Genomic DNA, 19,917 nt, shown 5'->3' on the forward strand with positions numbered 1-19,917 from the left:
CCTTGTATTTTAAACTGGAAGATGAAGTCTGACTGATTATTTGCCACGTGAAAATCAAACACCATGGGAGTAGCGGCTAGCTTTTGAGCAGGGTGAGGGCCGTATGGTCATCCTGTTCAGGGGAGGAGAAAGCAGCACATTTTTCTGGTCATGTAGCAGTCCTTCGTTCACCCTGAGTTGCTGCAGTGAAGAGAGGGCAGGGCGAAGATCGTATTCACACGCGCACGCACACACACACACACACACACGCACACACTTGCGCACACATACGTCTGACACCCACATGGTATACAGACACCGTTAAGCTGCAGCCGTTAAGTCTGTGATGACCAATCAGTGGCAGCCGCAGGCTCTCACCACCATGTTCTTGTACTTCTTCAGGATCACATTAGAGTTGTCGTCAAAGTAAAGCACAGAAATGGCGTGCAACTTTGTTGGGGCACAGCAGGGCTTGGGGACATTTTCGGGGTTCATGAGGTGGACCTGGAAAGTGTCAGTTATTGCACACATTATTTACAGAAGCTTGGGGTGGCTAACAATACACAAAATACCTAACTCTATAGTCTGTGCTGAATCAAATGCTTAACGTGAACGGTCAAAAGTTAACTTTAATTGCTGTCCAGTTCAATACGGCTGCAATGTGCACACATGCTTTGCTTCATCTGATGGTACTCCCTCTGCACCAGTATCACCAGTCCTTGTTTCTGTCCTATTCACTTCGAATAAAGCGCATTTCGTAACGAATGCTGGAGCTCACCAGTGTCTGTACGATGGCATGGTTGGTGGCATTCATATGGGCATTGAGGGGGAAGGAGCACTCTCCGTCACAGTAGTTGGCAGCATATCCGTCTGGTGCAATAATCCAGTCCTGACAGACCCAAGAGTGACATGTACATATTACAACAGACCGCTTAGAGCGCACTCAGACATCCTGTCTTGTTTTCACTGGCCACCCCAGGGCACCACTGGTGATTGATTGTCTTCTGGGTTATTGTTCTTTTAAACAATCTCAAAGATTTCTCTGCATAAACCTCAAAAATAGTAATTCTTTGTGATAAGAAAAACAACCACTACATATCTGCACCTGCAAGATATGTTGCCCCTTCCTAGTTCAAAACATCTCCTGATCCATTGTAAACAGCAGTGCTGTGTTATTTCTGATATTGGCAGCCGTGTACCCCAGCGAGTCACGGACATAGAAGAGGAAGCTGGTAAGGTTGATTACAAGGGCGATGGTTATTACTGAATTTAGTAACATTCAGTCACACACTTGCAGCTCCAGGGCTCTGTCCATGCCCATGGGGTAATTACAGTGCCAAAGACCTCTTGCAAAGTCACTCTCCTTTAATTACCACTGTTGAAGTATTATTTTGGTTTTTAGGTATCCGGTGCAACCTTAGTAGCTACATTTGCCAGCTTTCAGAAAAGACCTTGGACCAGCGCAGGTGTTTCTTAATAGAACCCTGAAGGGAACGGCCCACGTTCATGACCTGTCAGCCGCATAGACTCATGTGGGAGCCGTTCCAGTCGGCTGTTGTTGTAGTCATGACACTTCTGCGACCAACAGTAGCCTGTTCTGCTCATTTAGAGAGTCTCAAGTTCACAGAGACCAACAGAGATCATGGAGGGGCTGTCTACTGAGACAAATTCAGACATGAACATTTCCGAAGGCATTATACACCCACAGTAGGCTTGCTCAGAGTGTATAATTCCCACAATTATTCTGAATCTGTGTGATAATTTCCCTCTAGATGTCAGTGCTGTGTAATTACGGATTTAATTGTTTGCAGGTAACTGAAGTCACTTGATTTTCTCTTTATAAACCAGAAGTTTCAAATTGATTCATCTCCATAATCCACAACACAAAGAAACACTAATGATCACTAGGTGTACGGTTCAAGCAAGCTTAGGAAAACAGGAAACGCCCATGGCTAATCTGTTTGAATAAAGAAAACATTGCATGCTTCCCCCCTCACCAATTCAGATGAAATTCCAATGAAAAGGTAGGAACGACAGCCATAATTGAGTATATACAACAAAATTCAGCAATAATTTTGTTATTATTATTATGTTCAACAATAAAAAAAAGGAGCTGTTGTTTTTTCTAACCACGCTATTTGATAGTGAAATGTCTGTGGAAGAATGTCTGTTGTATTCCTTACCAGTCTGGGATCTAACCCCTGACATTCAGTGCATCCCACACCGTGCATTGGGGGTATCCTTACCTGCCACCCCAGCTCCCGGAAACTGACGTACAGCTCGTGCTTCCGACAAGCGGTCTTCTGGTCACTGCTGTTGTAATCTGCAAGAGGGAGGAAGGAGCTAAGGGGATTGCCAGAGTCAAAGACATTCCTTGGGCTTGAGTACAGATCCTGAAACCATGCTTCTGAGTCATATTTCTTTTGCTTCTTTTGGATGATGTGCACATGATTCAACAAGTGCGAAGTCTGCTTCACCTCAGTTTTACGCTTCCCAGGAAACAGCTCTGAGGGTAACCGTCATTCACGTTAATAAACACACCAGTTTTGTTTGTTTGAACTGAAAGGGAGCATGATTTAATGTACGTATTTTTCTTTTCATGTTCAATTACCCGAGTTACGTAATATTAATTTCATTAATTATTTATCTTCTCCATAAACACCTGCCTGCTTCAGAGAGTCAGCTGCAGGTGAGGCTCACCGTTGGCATGGAAATCTACGCTGAAGTCAAACTCCTGAGCTCAGTTTTCCACTGACGTTTTGTGTACACTGTCTCATTACAGGCCTGAAAACAAACGTGCACAGAGGGCTATGATATCAGTGGGCCGCGGAATCACTTCCTGTGTTTGCGCCTCCGCCCAGCAAGCCCATGCGGTCTCGCACCAGGCACCAATGTAAGGCAGGCTGGATGTTGGCAAGAGGCACAAGCGACATCTTTGTGTCCGAAAACAGGCACGGGGGCAGTGGCATGTCACACAGGACCCCTTCCTGTTACAGCTTTTCACCATACTGACTCTGACCGCTGTGGGTTGAGCAGCTCTGAGTCAGTGCTGTGATTTTGAAACGAAGTGAGTCCACATAAAATAACGCCGGTGTTATTCAACAGGAAACTCGACATCTGATCTCTACACCTACTTGTTGTAGAGCAACAGGTCTTTAATTGATTTAAAATCATATTTTGGGAGACCAGGCAAGGCTGTTCTTGTTCAAGAATCATCAGTTATAATTATTTATGGACTTGTGCATGTACTTGAAGCTTAGATGAGCTGTGTGTTTAAATCTCTTCGAAATGAAACCTGTGCAATGCATTCGGGGTGAAATACCAAGCACAAAACCCAGGGAAATGTTTTTTAGATGCATTTATAAATTTGTGGTTTAAATTTATGATTGGGCCACCCAACCCTTTCCTGAGGTTTTGTTATCACAGAGCAACCTTTGGATGTCTGTCACTCAATTCATTCATCAAAATGTACATCTCATATAAGAGTGTTCTGTGGAGCCTGATGCCCACAGTAGTATCTTACATGACGTAAGAGTAAGCACAAACACCATTGTAATAAGTAAACATCTTCCCACTGGACAGGAACTGGCACTACCTGAATGGAAGTGCTGCTGCCTGACACAGTTTCTCACGAAGCGAGGGGAAAAGGGCGGCTCGGCCGTGAGGGGACGACAGGCAGCAGGGTCACAAGGCCAGCCTGCTAGTGCCAGAGAAACACCAGCTTCAGGTGTTTCCGCACTCTCACACTGCTCTTTCCTGTCGGGCAGGCTGACGGACTTGCTATGGATTCCTCCAACCGGTCTTTTTATAATTTGTGTGTGTGTGTGTGTGTGTGTGAGTGTGTGTGTGCGCGCGTGCGTGAGAGAGAGTGTGTATGTATGCGTGTGGGTTCTTCACTGGCTGTGGAGCTGGGGTGCGTGCGTGTATGCATGTGTGTACATGTGTTCACGTGTATGTGTGTGCGTGTGTGTGTGTGTGTGTGTGTGTGTGCGTGTGTGTGTGGGGGGGGGGGGGGGGGGGGTTTGTCCAGTTCAGGTCAGTCTGACTGTATACCCCACGGGGGGCTCCGGGGTCATCCTGTTACCAGGACCCACCAGTCGCTCCGCCTGCTTCACACGCATAAATATTTACAGAGATAAATCCTTTCTCAGAGACAGCTGGCTCCTTCCCAAGCGTCCCGCTTCACCGGTTCCCTGGGTCGTGGAGCCAGGGTGATTCCCTTCACACGGCACAGTGTGCTGGACTACACTGAACCCCCCCCCCCCCCCAACCCTCCGTTCTCACACACACACACACACACACACACACACACACACACACACACACACACACTGCCAGGTTTAGAGCTGGGGACATTCTGCTCCGGGCTGAGTCAAAGGGAGGGGATTGCAACCGTGACACACCACATCCGTCAGCGGAATTAATCTGATCTGATGCACAGTGCAGGGGGATACGGAATGAGAATTATGAGGCCTGTTTGTAAGGGGCTGTGCAACAGAGACGACAGAGACCAGGGCTGTAGGTGTATAAGGCCACTGGTCTCTGCGCTATATGTTGGCCCCGATTCAATTTCAGTAATATTAGTATTTACAGTCAAGGGGCTCTTTAAAGGAAATAAAGCAGATCTTTACTGTGGGCTTTCATTGAGTGTAAAGCCCAGATTAGTGGTACCCATAAAGCTCTACTCCCCTCTTTGCCACTTCCTGCCAGTAAAATTTAATGCCATACAGCTACTGCCGAGAGCAGCCCCCCTGCAAGGCTTCAACACTTGTGTGAAAATACTGGAAAGAATTAAAAATCTGTGTAGTTATCAAGCAGATGTTCAATAGCAGCTGGCACGCTGCCCATTTGGTTGTTCATTCTATCACTTATCTTATATATATTACAGAGTGTTTTGGTTAAATTACAGTGGTTATTAAAGCTACGTAACTTGTATTTTTGTAATGTGCTCAAAATAGATGCCTTTTCACAGCATTTACATCCTGCTGGTCAGAAATATATTGACATTTACCCACATCCTTCATTTGGTTAAACGGGGGCTCTGAGTGCACCTCCTTTGACACGTAGCCTCAGTCCCTGGATTCAAACAATAACTCAACAGTTGATTCTAAAACTTTCTAAAAACAGAAACCTTAGAAAACTGCCACTTCTCGGCAGCAATTACAAAGTAATGTTTCTGGCACAGCGGTGACAGTACGTCAAAATAATGGCCACAGCGGTGTAACATTTAAAAGAATTGCAACTCCTTCCTGGGGAGAGCAGGAACTGCGGTGGAAGAGCAGAGAGTTCTAAACTCCCATGAAGACTTGAAAGAGAATGTGACTGGTGTCTGTATCCATGTGATTTTTTTTTTTTTTCACTGAAGTTTATCTTTCTTCCTGTCTTTCATCACAGCGGTTATTAAACCCTCTCCAGAGCTCTGCAATGTCTAATTACGCTAACAGTAAACAAAAGAAGACTGGGGAGGGGCAAGATGAAAAAACACAGCTGGACAGTGCCATGTTATTATAATTCTTTAAGCAATACTGTTAACTTGGTCAGTCTTTTACCAAGCGGTTAATGACTGGCTAGAATAATTACAGGTCTCAGGGTACCGCTCCGATACGAGCAGTAGACAGTCATTAAGTCTCAGGTACAGGCCAGCTCAGCATCCATTATAGCTTAAACCCAAAATTATCTTTAAAGGTGTTGGTATTGTTTTCTTGGAAACACTCAAACCTTTCCCTTGCCCATCTTCCTTCGGCAATTCAGCACTGAAAATGGCTGTATTTTGCTTGGGAAATTCAGAAAATGTTTCCATCCCATTTCCATCTGTGTGTGTGCGTGTGTGTGCGTGTGTGAGTGTGTGTGTGTGTGTGATTTTTTTCCCTGCTCTCAATCCAAGCACCACTGTGATGGAATATTCCAAAATTCTCTCTCTGAATTTCTAATGAGAGAGCTGCATTTATTATCATCACTGATAGCTGTAATTCCAATCTAATTCCCTGAATGGACAGGGTTCACTTATTAGAACTCTCAAAACAAGTGTCAAAACAGCATGGCAGAAAATGAGACATCAGGGAGACCTAATAAATGACAGCATAAGGCCTCCATCTGCATTTGCTGAACAATAGTGTTTTATTCATTCTGTTGCTTTGACACATTGAGTGGAGAGTCCATTTCAAGCCTGCTCCTTGAAGCCTCTTAGAAGAGTGACGCGGTATTGGAACCATATGGTCAGCGGTCTGTCTTTCTGATACAGTTCCTACAGCCACGACAGGACGACTGTCACGAAACCTCACAACTTCCTCTGCTGTATCTAAATATTTACACTTCAGACCTCTCAAGTGCTGGAGCAGAAAGAAATTGACGTTCTGGGTCACAGAAAGTCCAATCCCTCAGATTAAATTGAATATATTTTTCTCCTTCACTTTAGAGCTGTGGCACATGGAAAAATTCTCTGGAATTTCTTGACTACTGTACCAAACTGTAACAGACAAAAAGGCTATTGAAGCACCACCAGCTCTCCCAGGACAAATGTGATCTGGTCTAATTTGAAAAGGGATTGTAGTGCTGTATGTGAATAAATGCTAAATGCTGCTCACTGGATTTTCTTCATAAAACGCATAATCTTAGTGCTGAGTGTGAACATTTCGGTGTTGCATCCATGAAAAAAAGTGGTCTTATGGTCTTTGCTGAAGCACGGAAAAGCAATGCTATCTGATTACATTTACTTAAACATTACTATCCCTCTACATTTCCCCACTCATTGCTGAATAAAAAAAAACAGTAACACTTTTGTGCAGATGAATAAAATCAAAATAAGAGAGGGAGAGACCACACACAACCCACAGAGTAGCCAAGTCTGTGTCTAAGAGTTGAGCTTCGCCACACTAATTCCATAGCTTAGCGTTAGTCCTGCCTCATGCGTAAAATTAGCCCTGGATCAAGCAGATATTAGCACAAAGCCCTGCATCCGCGGCCCTCCCTGCTCTGGGGGGAAGACGATACGATGAGACTCTGGAGGTACAAAGGAGGCAAAGTCTGCTCAGACCCCCTCACAGCCGGGGCTTTATATCAAGCACAACCGAATAGAGTCTGTGCGTGATGGGGCGGGGGAGAGGGGGGGAGTTCCCTCTGGCTTTAATTCAGCCCTTGTTTCCCAAGGCGCCCACCTGCTCCCGTTGTTGGTGTAAAGCCTGGTTGACGGGACCCGATAACGGAAAGCAAGCTCAGAGAGGACGGCGAGGAATTGGTTTTGGGGGGGGGGGGGTCCCCCGTCGCCTACTCCCACTCCTGCCCTGTTTTGAAAGCTGGCATTGATACCGTGCCTCAGACATGAAGCCTGAACGGGCTCCGCAAGAGGGAATGAACACCGCGGCGCAGTAGAGCGCCAATTCCAAGGTTTACCCATACGGTGTGAGTATGAAAGCTGCACCGTCTAATATTCTGATAATCTAAAAATGCTCTTCTGCCCAGGACTGGTCGTTTGAGCAATTTCCTTCTCTGATCTATAAACAGAATAATTTCAGTATGACTAAACAGTAATGTGCTAAACCCTGCGTGAATTCTGAAAATTGAAAAAAGGCTATATATATATTAAAAACAAATCCTAGTACTGTTTCTTATGTAAACTAATACCAAATCACAGATTTCACTGCCATTCTAGGGTCAACACATACTGAATGTGAACGTGACAAGAACATGAAGATAGCAGTGAAATGTTATGGAGAGAATTCTTTTTTTAACAGCATAGTGAATGAGAGCTTGAAGGGAGCAGGTCGCCCACCTGCTGCGCTGGGGCCCTTGGGTGCCTCCTGTGGCTGGGTGGAGCGATTGCGGCTCTGCTGCCGGCGCTTGTTGGTGGAGCGGGCCGTCCGGATGTGCACCTCGCTAACTTTGAAGAAGGCCACCATGAAGGGCTGTTTCTCGAGGGCCCCGTCACGCCCCACAAGCCCCGCTTCCTTTGGACTGATGCTCCGCCCTGTTCAACAGAGTCATGGAAAATATCTTTCAGTCTCCTCCATTAAGTATTATGTCACGGTCATTGCTTGTCTGTTCACTAGTCTACATCAAACACCCAAGGAAAGCAGCGTGTGTGGCAATATGTAAAAGGAGTCTCATACAGACACACCATGTCTTTACAAACTCACTTTCAGCTCAGATAGCTTTTACAATGGGTACAGCCATGTCCGTTAGGTTCTGAAGTATCATAAATGTCCACGGTGACATGATATATCTAAATATGTCCCTGCCCTTCAGTCCACTACAGCTGTTAACATTTAATCACATTTCAGCAAAGTAAAACCGTTGCTGATGTACAGGTCTAATATACCTACCAAACTAAATAATAATAATAATAATAATAATAAATAATAATAAAAATAAATAAAAAATAAATCAAACAGGAAGTGGGAACCTGAACATCCTGCAGCTAAAATCATGATTTTGTTGTCATCTTGCAGTAAGAGATAGCATGCAGTCCTTACCGCTGCTGGTCTCCACACTAATCTGCAGTCCCAGATTGTGATGAGGGCTCATCACCCACAGGTTGCTGGTGGCTGTGATGTCGAACTCCAGCCAGCCCTCCTCCGCTGCCCACAGCTTGCGCGACTCCAACAGGAAGAGATCGGCATCCCTGCGGGAGGAAGCCATAACAGTTTATGCTCACGGCTACATGAAAGGGTCTCTGAGAAAGCCACGCTCGCGTAACTGCAGCTTTTCATCTTCGCCGAGCAATTATGATCACTATCACGCGATATGAGCAGAACAAATGTGAGCAACTGGAACAAAAAAGGAGGATCCTTGGATAATGTCATTTCACCAATTATTATCTGAGCAGGGGTAGCCAGAGAGAGACAACAAAACTCATCAGTTATTCACCATTTCCCAATGATCCACCAAACGCACCTCAAAGACCATACAGACAGTTGATTGAAAGGGTTGTGAACTCAGCACTTTGCTGTTGTACCTCTCAAACACCCACCGAACGCATTCATAAAATTGTAGTGTTGGTAAAGTGTTGCGTTCAGGACTATCAGTGCTTTAGCTTCCTCTCAAGGCAATTGATTCTGGGGGGCAATTTAACAAACAGTATTGTTTGTTTCACAAACGCAGTTAACTGGCATTGGACACAACTTTATGGTATATAACAGTAAATTTCGTCTCCCTTTCCATGCACCCCTCCCTGCCCCCACCGTCCTCCGAGCTCTAACTGTAAAGTACTGTGTCGGGCTTGGGGAGCGGATGAGCAAAAAAAGGGGGAAAAAAAAGCCAGTTCCCCATTACAGTAATCACACACAACAAGGCTGTGAACCTCCTCCCAGCCAGACTTCAAAGCATGCATTCACACAGGTGCTCTGGGAATTCTCCTGAAGTCATGCATCAGTGGCCCTTTCTGCTCTTTTATTGGTCATTAATTAGGGCGTTTTTGAAGGCTTCCATATGATAGCGGCAAGGCGGCCCCCCTCCCCGCGCTGGTTCACACGTTGGGCCCAGCGGGAGGACGCAGCCGCTGCTGACTCATGTGGATTTACACCAGCATTTAACCACCCAGGCCAGGCGGAGGGGTCAGCCCAGGGGTGGGGGAGACAGGGCACTAAAAACTCTACTGTAAACTTTGTTATTGACTACTTAAATTAACTGGAATAATAAGGTCATGTGTCACTTTACTGCCCCTGTCATTGACCGCCGTAAAATACACCTTTGTTTTATGGTTTCAGCCTCCCTCCTTAGCTAGCATTCCTTACCATAACATATGTTCAGCAGAATTTTCCATACACTGCAAGGCAACAGAATTTCTGTATAGTAAAAAAAAAAAAAATGAGAGAGTGAGACTATAGCCTTGTACAAACAAACCGATAATTCCAGAGAGAGAGAGAGAGAGAGAGAGAGAGAGAGCATGCCTGGGGAGCAGATTTTGTAAGTGTAAGTTGTTAAAGGATGTTAAAATCGATTCCAGTTTGAGCAAACATCTGTGGCTTGTAGTAACAACGAATGCGAGTCCTACATTTGGCCATATTCGACCTACTCGAAAGACAGTCTTTATGGAAGACTTCCTACAAGATCCGGAAAAATTTGTCTGAGCAACACCAATTCTATACCCAATGTTAAATTAATTATAGAGTAGATCATATTATGGCTTATAATATGGCTTTATTATTATAAAGAATGTTAGATATAAATACCTACAACATACCATAATTCAGGGGGTAAAACCAGTACTGGCTGGGTGCCCTTTGTTTCTGGTTAGACACTTCTGTCTTAGGCAACCAAAAAAATAGCACAGACATCATCCATATAAATAGCTGTTTGTTTGTGTTATTTTCTTCTTGTTCTGTGGATCCATGGATCTGTAGATGCTCTTGTTTACACATCTGTTAGCACTCTGGCTTTTTCCTACCAATGTACTTAATTAAATATTTAAATATTTAAATATTAAGAGCTATAATCAAAGCAATTACATCTTGAATAACTTCACAAACTCGCAAATTAATTTGTTTGCCAGCAATTTCATATGCATTCCACAAAATAGTTGGGGTTTGCTATCACAGGTTTCAGGACTCTGTGACACAGCTGCAATTTGCTTAAAGGTAAATGTACCCCTACAATAGTACAGTAATTGGAGATATATGACCCCCTTTAATCTCCAAATATCTCTAAAAATAAAGGCCTCATACTGCAGGCAACAGAGAACAAGCCAGTTATTGTAAAGATCAAGGAATGTGGCAAATAAGTACCTCATGATATACATAAGAAGCTACTTGAGTAAAATTTGATAAGGTCATACTCAACAATCCTAATTGCACCCTTAATGAAATTTAATGGCAACTCTGGCAACATATAGTCTAATTTCATTAAACAACAGCAAGTTGTCCCGGATTCAGAAAAGAATTCAGGAAAAGACACACCTATTTTGCAAAGCAACAGTCCAAAATAACATTTTGATTCATGATCGTGCGCAGCTTTCGTGGCGTCTCTTAAACAATGAGTGCTGATGAAATACTGTGTGTTTCAGTTTCCATTGTTAGCTGTGTCCACACTGTAAATAACATCCCACAATCTCATTGGCTGTTTGAAGGGATATCCCTCCCACTGCCCACAATGTAAACGTTTGACGTGTGTTGGCCCTGACTCTTTTTTTGGACTCCAAAGCAGGACTATTTCTGAAGGCGTTGTGGTCGTGCCACTGCTAAATAAAATACACTGCAAAACCAGAGCTGGAAGTCTGTCTGCCGCAGCAAGAGAAGCCTGTGCAGAATTCACAACACTCTATCAATCCTGGCTCAGGAGAGTCTCCTCTCTAACATGTAATCAATGGGAAGGGAGTGCAGCCTTCCTGCTGCGTCTGCATCTTCACTTCATCTGGACAACCTCAAGTCTGAATGGATCTGTGTAACCACCTTCACAGGGCTGCAGAGCTCTAGCCTTGTTGTTTGAAAAAATGTAGAGACAAAAGTGGTTGTTCAGAGTCAATGTAAGGCTCAGATTCAACTCAGCTAAAATGCAGTTTGTCCCTTTGAATAGCTAAATAAAACTGTACTTTTGTTCACATTTGTTACTTTATTGGTACTTTTTATTTCGTTTTGAAATTCTCTTGTTATCAATGTATATGACTGCACATTTCATGACAACAGGCGCCTACATTAATGAGTTACACAAAAGTGGTGTTTATCAAAAGGGCAAACCGCAAAGCAAGAAGGCGGTATTTTCTCCCTGAGACTGTCCCTGTCTCAACTCCCTTGAGTAAATGTGTAACAAGGAAACAAAAAGAGACCAAACTGGAAGCCATGTCATCCCTCTAGACGACATTGCGATGCACTGAGGTCACCCAAATACGGGAATAATTAAAAACAAAATGAAGGAGGCAGGGATCAAGATAAAAGATACACTTGGCTGTACTGGAGTCGTCGTAAACAGATTTAAAACCAGGCAGATCAGCATTTTGATCGCATTTAAAATTTTGAAGGAAACGGCCATCCATAACTGGTTTCCCACATTTCCTTATTGCTCCAGAGTGATTTGCTGAGTTCTGACCTTTCCTTGCTCTGGTCTGTCGCCATTTCAGGAGGTGTTAAATGATTTACCTCGCTTTTCACAGCTGACCTCCTGACGGATCACCCCTGATAAGGAGCACGTTCCTCCTACGCCCTCCCCATCACCTGATGCATCATCAGTGTTCCAATACCAGGCCCTCTGGCAAAGAGGTACCCCTCAGGTCAGGAGAGCATGCTCCTTTACAGTTTGTCTAAACACTGCCTGCCTATCATTGCACGTTGGTGGTCTCAGCATGCATCACAAAAATCAAACAGCGAAAACGTATTCATTCCTAATTCCTTTATTCCTCATTCATAAAGACAGAAATCACTCAAGCAAGTAGGCACATCACATTACAAAAAGAGATCAAGATGAACTTCACAGCACTGCCCTGAATAATCCCTAATCTCTCCAATTACAAAAGCAATATTTAACGCATTATCGTGGGTTATCTAGGTTAAAATATGCAACAAAGAGGAGAGCTGGAGTACCACCAGTAACATGAATGATAAAGATGCTCACAAAATCAAACTGGAAAAATTTTCACTTCAGTAAATGATCAATGAATGCACCAGACCCAATAGTAACGCAGACAGTTGAGTGAAAATGCCTACAACCTTGAGGACCAAGTACAAAGCTGTCTTAGTTTGTCCTGCTCCATTTCTACATACATGCAGTTCATTCAAACGTGTGTCCCTCTAGTGCCAGACCCCAGCACGGAGGGATCATCTCCCCACAAGACAAGCACGGATGACAAGTGTACTCACCTGTCTGGGTGCTCCTGCACCACCTGGTAGACGGTGAGGACGAAGGTCTCGTTCTTGAAGGCCCGGTTGACGCACTCCTTGTAGAGGCGAAACTCGGAGGCGGTGACGGCCTCCCCCTCTGGGATCTGGGACAGGTTGAATTTGAACTCCTTGTGATGCCGCCGCTGAGGGGACAGCTCCCGGTCGTACTCCACTGCAAAAAGACAAAACCACTTTGGTGCTGCACCGTGACATTTACCGTGTTAGGCTAGCAGTCAGCCGATACATCAAGTGTCTGACGGTAAAGCACTAGCACTGAGTACAAACACCCCAATTCACAGTAACGGTAGGTTCTTTTTTGAAGCTTACCAAGGTGTAGTCTAACACCTACTGTCGTTTAGTTGGCACTTCCACTGAAACTATACAATTTTTTATAATTAAAAAGTTTAAAAGTTAAAAGCTTACTCAGAAGCAAAGAGCTCATTTTGATGCAAACAGTTTCACACAGTGCTGAATATTTTAGTGATTTTTAGAAACTGACCACAAAATAGCTTAACCTTGATTTCATGTACCAAGCTGAATAAGTTGCCACAATGCAACAACTATACTCATAGAGCTAATTGAAATAAGTTAGTTTAGTGAAGAGGTACAATATTTTTCAACAAAATGAACTGATGAAATGGAGCGTGCACATTATTAATTTCTAATAATTAAAAATTAACAATATTCCTGATTTAATCCAATGGAGTTATGACAATTGAGAAATATCTCCAAAAGGCCATTCCCTCAAAATTAAGCACTAATCCAATTTCATAGAGCTTAAGGTAAGGAAGCAGTAACCTCATTCTTCTTACGTCAGTCAAGCCACCCCCCACCCCCCCCCCCCAATATTTTACGCCACATAAGTACAAGTCCAGCCGGATGCCCGCCATAGAGAGCAAGATGAAGTGTCCCGCCATGATTGGATTTCCATCCCTCCCACGAGGTACGGAGCCCACACTTCCACCCAACCCAAGGAGTAAATTAAATTGTAGAACTAAGTGATTTTTGGGGGTGGTGAGGGGGGGGGGGGGTGCGTTCAAGCTTGAAGAGACTTGCCGCATGTGATGAATTGCAGTGGCAGCCGAAGGAGAGCTCTGAGGCGGCGGGAGGAATTTCCCAGATCCCTGCCCTTCTCCAGCAGCCAGTGAAGGATCTCCGTGGCACATGTGTTCCTAATTAGCGGCGGGGTTCACTCCGGTGGTTCGCGCCGGGGCGCAGGAGTCCTCTCGACAGGACCCCCATCCAAATCCCACACTGCCCGCCTAATTGACTAGCTAACCTTGGCCAGTCCGCCCACGTGCGAGCAACAGCACCGGCAGGACTCCCACGGCCGCTGGGCTTTAAACAGAATCCGCCGTGGCCCGGGCCTCCTCCCCAAGAGTGCCAGGTGGAGGACATGCCTCGCTTGGTTCTGGCTGCAGGGCAACGGACCAGCGGCCAACTTTCCTTTAACTGTCACCCAATCCGGTTTGAAAGCTGCATTTCTCTGGTCGTCTTTGTGATGTTTTTCTAATCAACACTTCTCCCTGGACGTGGTGACCGCCGCCTCTGACAGTGTCTTCCTCGTTAACTTCCTCACGCTCAGAGATTTAGTGTAACATGGGATTGACAGTAAGTCAACCCATTTTGTTAAAATGGGGAATCTTTCAAAGAGACAATTAGTGGAGGATGTGGTGTGACTTAGTCTGAGCTAGTCAGGGATCTGTGGAAACTTTCTGTGAGGTACCATCACAGTCAGAGAATCTGCAGGTAGGAGACACTTAGCAACACACTCCTGTCTTTTTATTATTTATATGAGTAAGGGAAAACATCACAAAGGAACACACAGCAAGACATGCTAATCTTGTTACTGAATGTACTGAAAGTCATACACAGCCTCACAGTAAAACTCAGCATGCGGTCTTTTGCTGTTGAAATGCTGCACACAGTACAAGCCTGAAAACCATCATGAAAGAACACAAGTTTCTGGGCATTTTTACAGATTTATAGGCTTAAGGGTGACAAGACCACAGCCAGGTTTTCTTACAGGTATGTGCAGGAAGCACCAAAGAATCTAAAATTATGGGATTATTTGCAGTATGGGGGTGTCAGAATAGCTTGGATCTAAATTCAGCCTCAGTCGGTGATTCACCCCCCTTTTTTCCTGGAACATGTAAAAACATTAAATTTATCAATTATGCTTTTTCCTTCCACGCATTAAAGGAAAGGACAGTATAGGTGACTCTGTGGAGAATTAGAGAGGGAAAGCTTCCATGTGCTGCATTTTGGAAAATCCTAATAATAATTTTGTCTGAAGTTCTGAGTTTCTGGAATGAGGCCACCTTCAGAGCTGTTTCATTACATTGATTCGAGCTGTATCTGCAGGCTCGGTTACGCGGGGATGAAAAAGCCACCGACCTCACAGCACGTGTTTTGCCTCAAAGTGGGACTAGTAAAGCACAGTCCCGGCCAATTGCAAGGTGTAAATGAGGGCTGACGGCCCATTTACGGATTCCTCCTTTGTAGAGGACTCTGAAGGTACAGCAGCGCATTCCTGTGCAGCCAATAAAAGCCAGGAATGTTTACAGCCCCAGAAATGAATGGACGAGAGAAAGTTGAGCTGCAGGATGAAATTAAAGGGTGATCACAAAGGGGAAAACAAGCTATTAATCTGAGCCAAGGACAGTTTGAAAAGGGCACTAGGATGGAGCTTTCAGGGGCGGTGACTGCGTGCGCAGTATTTTAACGGTGCCGATTTGTAAACAGCGCACCCCCCCTGCGTAACCGTGTAATGCAAAACACGGGAATGAATGTGTGACCGACAGCGGACGCATTCACGTAGGGCTGGCAGTAGGGACAGAACGTGGAGCTGATCATGTGATAAGCGCATCTTATCAGCACCATCTGCAGTCCCGCTGGTTGAGAACATCGAGCCAGCATTGTGAGAGTCCTATATTTAGGCAGCGCTCTGAGGGCGCAGCATGTGCCGACGTCGACAGCGGCCAACGACAACCAAAGGAGCAGCTAAGCAGGAGGACAGCTGGCAAGGAGACGCTTCCTGTGGGCCGACCGGGAATCGGGCTCCCACACACGTCGCCTGATCGTGGAGCGCCGGCTGAACCAACGCGGAGAGACTAATCTGCGGAAGAATGCAGCAGACCTGAAAGCGGAATGTCTTCCGAGAGCCATCACCGCATTCGGTACTCCTCACCTTCGCAAGACAACCCTCAAGGCGAGCAGAGGCCCTCGGCTTTGCTGGAGGGGGTCGAGGAGGGGAGGGGCAGTGGGGTTGGGGCGGGGGGGCTCGGCCCACTGACAGGTGTCAGCGCTCAATCTCCCGTTTCCACCTGCGCAACATCTGCCTCCGTGTCACAGTGTTATTGTCATTAGCCCGAGCAGGGCGGGAGGGAGGCACCGCAGGGAGGCAGTGCAGCGGGTAGCTATGAAAACAACTCCCCAAAAAAGGCTCAAAGGGAGAGAGAGAGAGAGTGAGACGGCGAGGGAGCGCTCGGCCGGCCCGACGCTCCCGTTTCATGATCCCGATGCCGGGAGGCGGGCGGCCGGCTGTGGTCGTCGGTCAGCTGCGGCCCTCACATTAAATGTTTTCCATGGTGTCCCCTGGAGGAGCCCGGCGGTCGTCTGCATTTAATTCTTTAACCACATTTCGTCTTTTCCACCCACCCGCAACCACAAAGAAAAACAACTGCATTTTTCTCCACTGATTTCTGGCTTTGGAGGACCCCCCCCCCCCCCCCCTCCTCCTCCAAAGAATTAAGTGGAGGGGAGCACTAAACAGCGAGAGCACAAGGTTAACGCTGTGTATCGAGGACAACAACGACAACAACAAACCCCAGTACGCTAGGAGCTCCGCAGCTCTGTAGCTGAGGAGCAAAAAGCTAGTGATCTGCTGAGTAACAGTACAGTGCTGGAAGGCAGAGGGTAGAGCTTTCAGTAGCCTGCAAGTCAGAGGGGGAAAGGCAGATTATTTATGCTTGCAGCTCCTCACCGTGAAAAGGTTTACTACTGCTCAGCTCTGATGGAGAATAAAGCTGTTTGCGCCACTCGCGTTCTTACCCCAGTTTCTAATTATAGGGCTGAACTGAGGATTGCTTGCAAAAAGCATCATCTTCAGTGGAAGGCAGCACAATGAGGCAGGCGTTGTTTCCGTTCTCTGTGAGCTTCATTAGCATCTTTAGTCATACACAGATTGTCGCAGGTCATTTTAGAATATTGTGATATTCATGAAGAGGCATCAGGTCTTTTTATTTTTGCCCTAGCTTTTCTTTTAAAATCAATGTAGTGCAAAGGCCAAATGAAATTTAACTGCAAAGCGATTTGTAAGCATATACATACATATATACTGTATGTACACACACATGTATAAATGCGTATTATTTATACATATAAGTCATTTTTACTGAATTTTATTGCATAATATCATATCATTTTTTTCTTTTTTTATCTTTGTATAGCTTTCATTTTGCTCAATTGTAAACAGTACTTTGTGATACTTTTAGAAACACAAAACAAGCAAAAATAAAAAAGCAACTATAAAAATACTTTTCAATACTCTGTAAATTGTGAGCACAGTCTGCTTTGTAATTAAATCTTTGTTGTTTCCTATTCATCCTGGGACCGGCGGTTGCATCCCCAGCCTGTCGCTGCGACTTGAGGAAAGGAAATCAGCACTTTATACGAGGCCTTCAATTAAACAGAGCGTCTCTGCACCCCATGAAACGGGCAGACGCAGAGATTCAAAAAAGACGTCTCCGATGGTTAAACTAATAAAAGCTACTGTTGCCGTAGGCATTTTAAGAATTCAGATGTGTTTATGTAATTATACTGCAAGACTCTCAGGCTTTCCTCAAATTTTACAGCTCCTACAGGGACCTAGTCACACATCCCAAAAGCTCCCCTCAGTAACTAATTGCACTAGCGCTATAATTAAAGGTCTGTACAAAAGCGTGCTCCTTCAGATACGCTCACGGTCCACGGTTCTCTCACGTTGCCATTTAACCCAAGACAGCACGGGCTTCTCAGCTCAGGATCGGGCAAGCGTGGGGTTCGGTTCCCACGGGGCATCGTTCTGGCTCAACGTGAGAAAATGTTGCTCTCCAGAACGGAAGCGTTCCGGTTCACCTCACACCGCGCCGCTCATGTATTCCCCCGGCTCTACCGCCCACGCTTTTTTTTTTTTGATCCTCGCCATCAGCCGTGCACTTCGCTCCAGTGTTTAAAACCTTGGAGGCGTCCCTCAGAGCAAAGGTAGGATCTCGCTCGGGGGGGGGAGAGAGGCCGCAAGACCCAGGCAGGTTTCCACGTCCTGCTGGGGGCGGCGCTCTGTTGTCCAGCAGGCCATGATCCCCCTCACTGACCCGCGGCCCGGATCAAAGCGGGGCCCCCGGTAGGACACACTGGGGTGAGGCGGGGGTCACGTGGAAGGAAAGGAGTTTACAATCAACCCCAGACTCGTTCTGAGAGGGGCCCCCCCTCACCTGGGGAGAGGTGCAGAGCCGTGCGAGGGGGAGTGAGGAGTGAGGGCTCACAGCGTGAGCACATGCTGAAGACAGAAGCTCCTCCTCCACACACACCAACCTGCAGCTCTGATCGACACAGGCTACAGGCTGTCACTTTGACTGTCATGCTAACATCACTGCGAAGGCAGTGCAGAATAAAGACTCCAGAGTCATTAACTCTCAACACAGGGAAGGCAGCAACATTACTGATGCCACTCTGGGTAAGTCAAAAAGTGAGTTATAGAACACAGTGCAGTTATAAATGACTAATATAGCGTTAATAACACAGTCTACTACAATCACATATGTACACCCCCATTTGAACAGTGTGCATTTTAACCTTTGTGGGGTTTTATTTGGAATCTGGTAACCTTATTCATGTCCTTAACAATACACTTGACAATTATGTATTTTAGTGACATATATTATTATAATAATAACACAGTCTACTACAATCACATATGTACACCCCCATTTGAACAGTGTGCATTTTAACCTTTGTGGGGTTTTATTTGGAATCTGGTAACCTTATTCATGTCCTTGACATGGAGGGAGGCACCGCAATACACTTGACAATGATGTATTTTAGTGACATATATTATTATGTACATTATTAAATGTTAATATGTAAACCATGTTCTAAAGTATTACTATGTTTGGTCATTTTATTACGTGTACTAGTCCCCATAGACTAGGAAGCCTTCAGTCACATCACTAGTGGGAAAAAAATGTTCAGAGAAAGGCGATTTCCTCAGACTTGTATGACAGAGGCAATAAAACTGACCCAAACGTTTTACATTCTCATGCAAAAGTAGAATTTGCCGATTGGTTCAGTCAGCTGAGGTGCTTGTTCTGTGTCCTGCGGCCCGAGGCCCAGCCCAAAATGATGAATCAGTTGACCAGGTCTCTTCGTCTCACTGGTCTGTGGCACACTCAGATAGCGTAAGTAGAGATGCCTCTATCCTCCAGTTGGCATCTGTGGCGCACTGTGGGACTGTTAGGGTGAATATTAGTCACTGTGAGCACGTGAGTGTATTGGAGGATTGTATTTGCCATTCCCAGTGCTCCTGTGTAAATGCAGAGGTTTTTGCCAGTGACACAAGCCTGATATGCAACTGACAATTCTGAAAAGGGGGTGTAAAAAGAAAAAAAAATCATAGAAAAAAAAAATAATGTACAACAATCAGCTGTACAAGTATTTCCCCATAGTCCAGCTGGACTGTACCCTGGGTGAATACCAAGAATTATAACAACTAAGCACGTTAGCCAGACCCAATGCTCTAAGACTCCAGAAAACACGGATAATTTGTGATCATTACGGCTCTGATAAGACCTTGCCTATGTCTGTGCCAGTTGCCCAGGCCGTACCCATGGTGACTATCAGGAGCCTCATCGGCCCAGAGCTCAATGGCACCACTCACGGCCTCATACCTGTGTGTCATTGGGAGATTTCGTTCCTATTCTCCCGCGGTGGGAATGAAAGGGACAGTGTGCGTGCCTGGATGCCGTGGCTGCAGGTGTCTGTGACCCGGCAGAGGCACTGACAATTAACGCACTGACAAGTACAGCCGGTTCAGATTTCATACACCGTGTCTGTGAAACGAGTTGTTACATCCGATGGCGATACAAGCCCTTCACCT

General features: G+C 45.5%; 1 protein-coding gene across 1 annotated transcript in view; it reads right to left on the minus strand.

Moving 5' to 3' along the window:
• bmp6 (bone morphogenetic protein 6) overlaps window positions 1-19,917 on the minus strand; it is a 29,514-nt gene continuing 9,597 nt past the window's right edge. Inside the window, exons 2-7 of the mRNA XM_036517454.1 lie at window positions 12,762-12,954; window positions 8,448-8,596; window positions 7,748-7,942; window positions 2,226-2,302; window positions 758-868; window positions 1-483 (exon numbers count right to left, since the gene is read on the minus strand). Of these exons, the coding sequence (XP_036373347.1) occupies window positions 334-483; window positions 758-868; window positions 2,226-2,302; window positions 7,748-7,942; window positions 8,448-8,596; window positions 12,762-12,954 (875 nt within the window). The 3' untranslated portion in view covers window positions 1-333. The remainder of the gene's footprint in view (window positions 484-757; window positions 869-2,225; window positions 2,303-7,747; window positions 7,943-8,447; window positions 8,597-12,761; window positions 12,955-19,917) is intronic.

The sequence above is a fragment of the Megalops cyprinoides genome, chromosome 2, assembly GCF_013368585.1.
Source record: "Megalops cyprinoides isolate fMegCyp1 chromosome 2, fMegCyp1.pri, whole genome shotgun sequence".
NCBI classification, from domain to species: Eukaryota; Metazoa; Chordata; class Actinopteri; order Elopiformes; family Megalopidae; genus Megalops; species Megalops cyprinoides.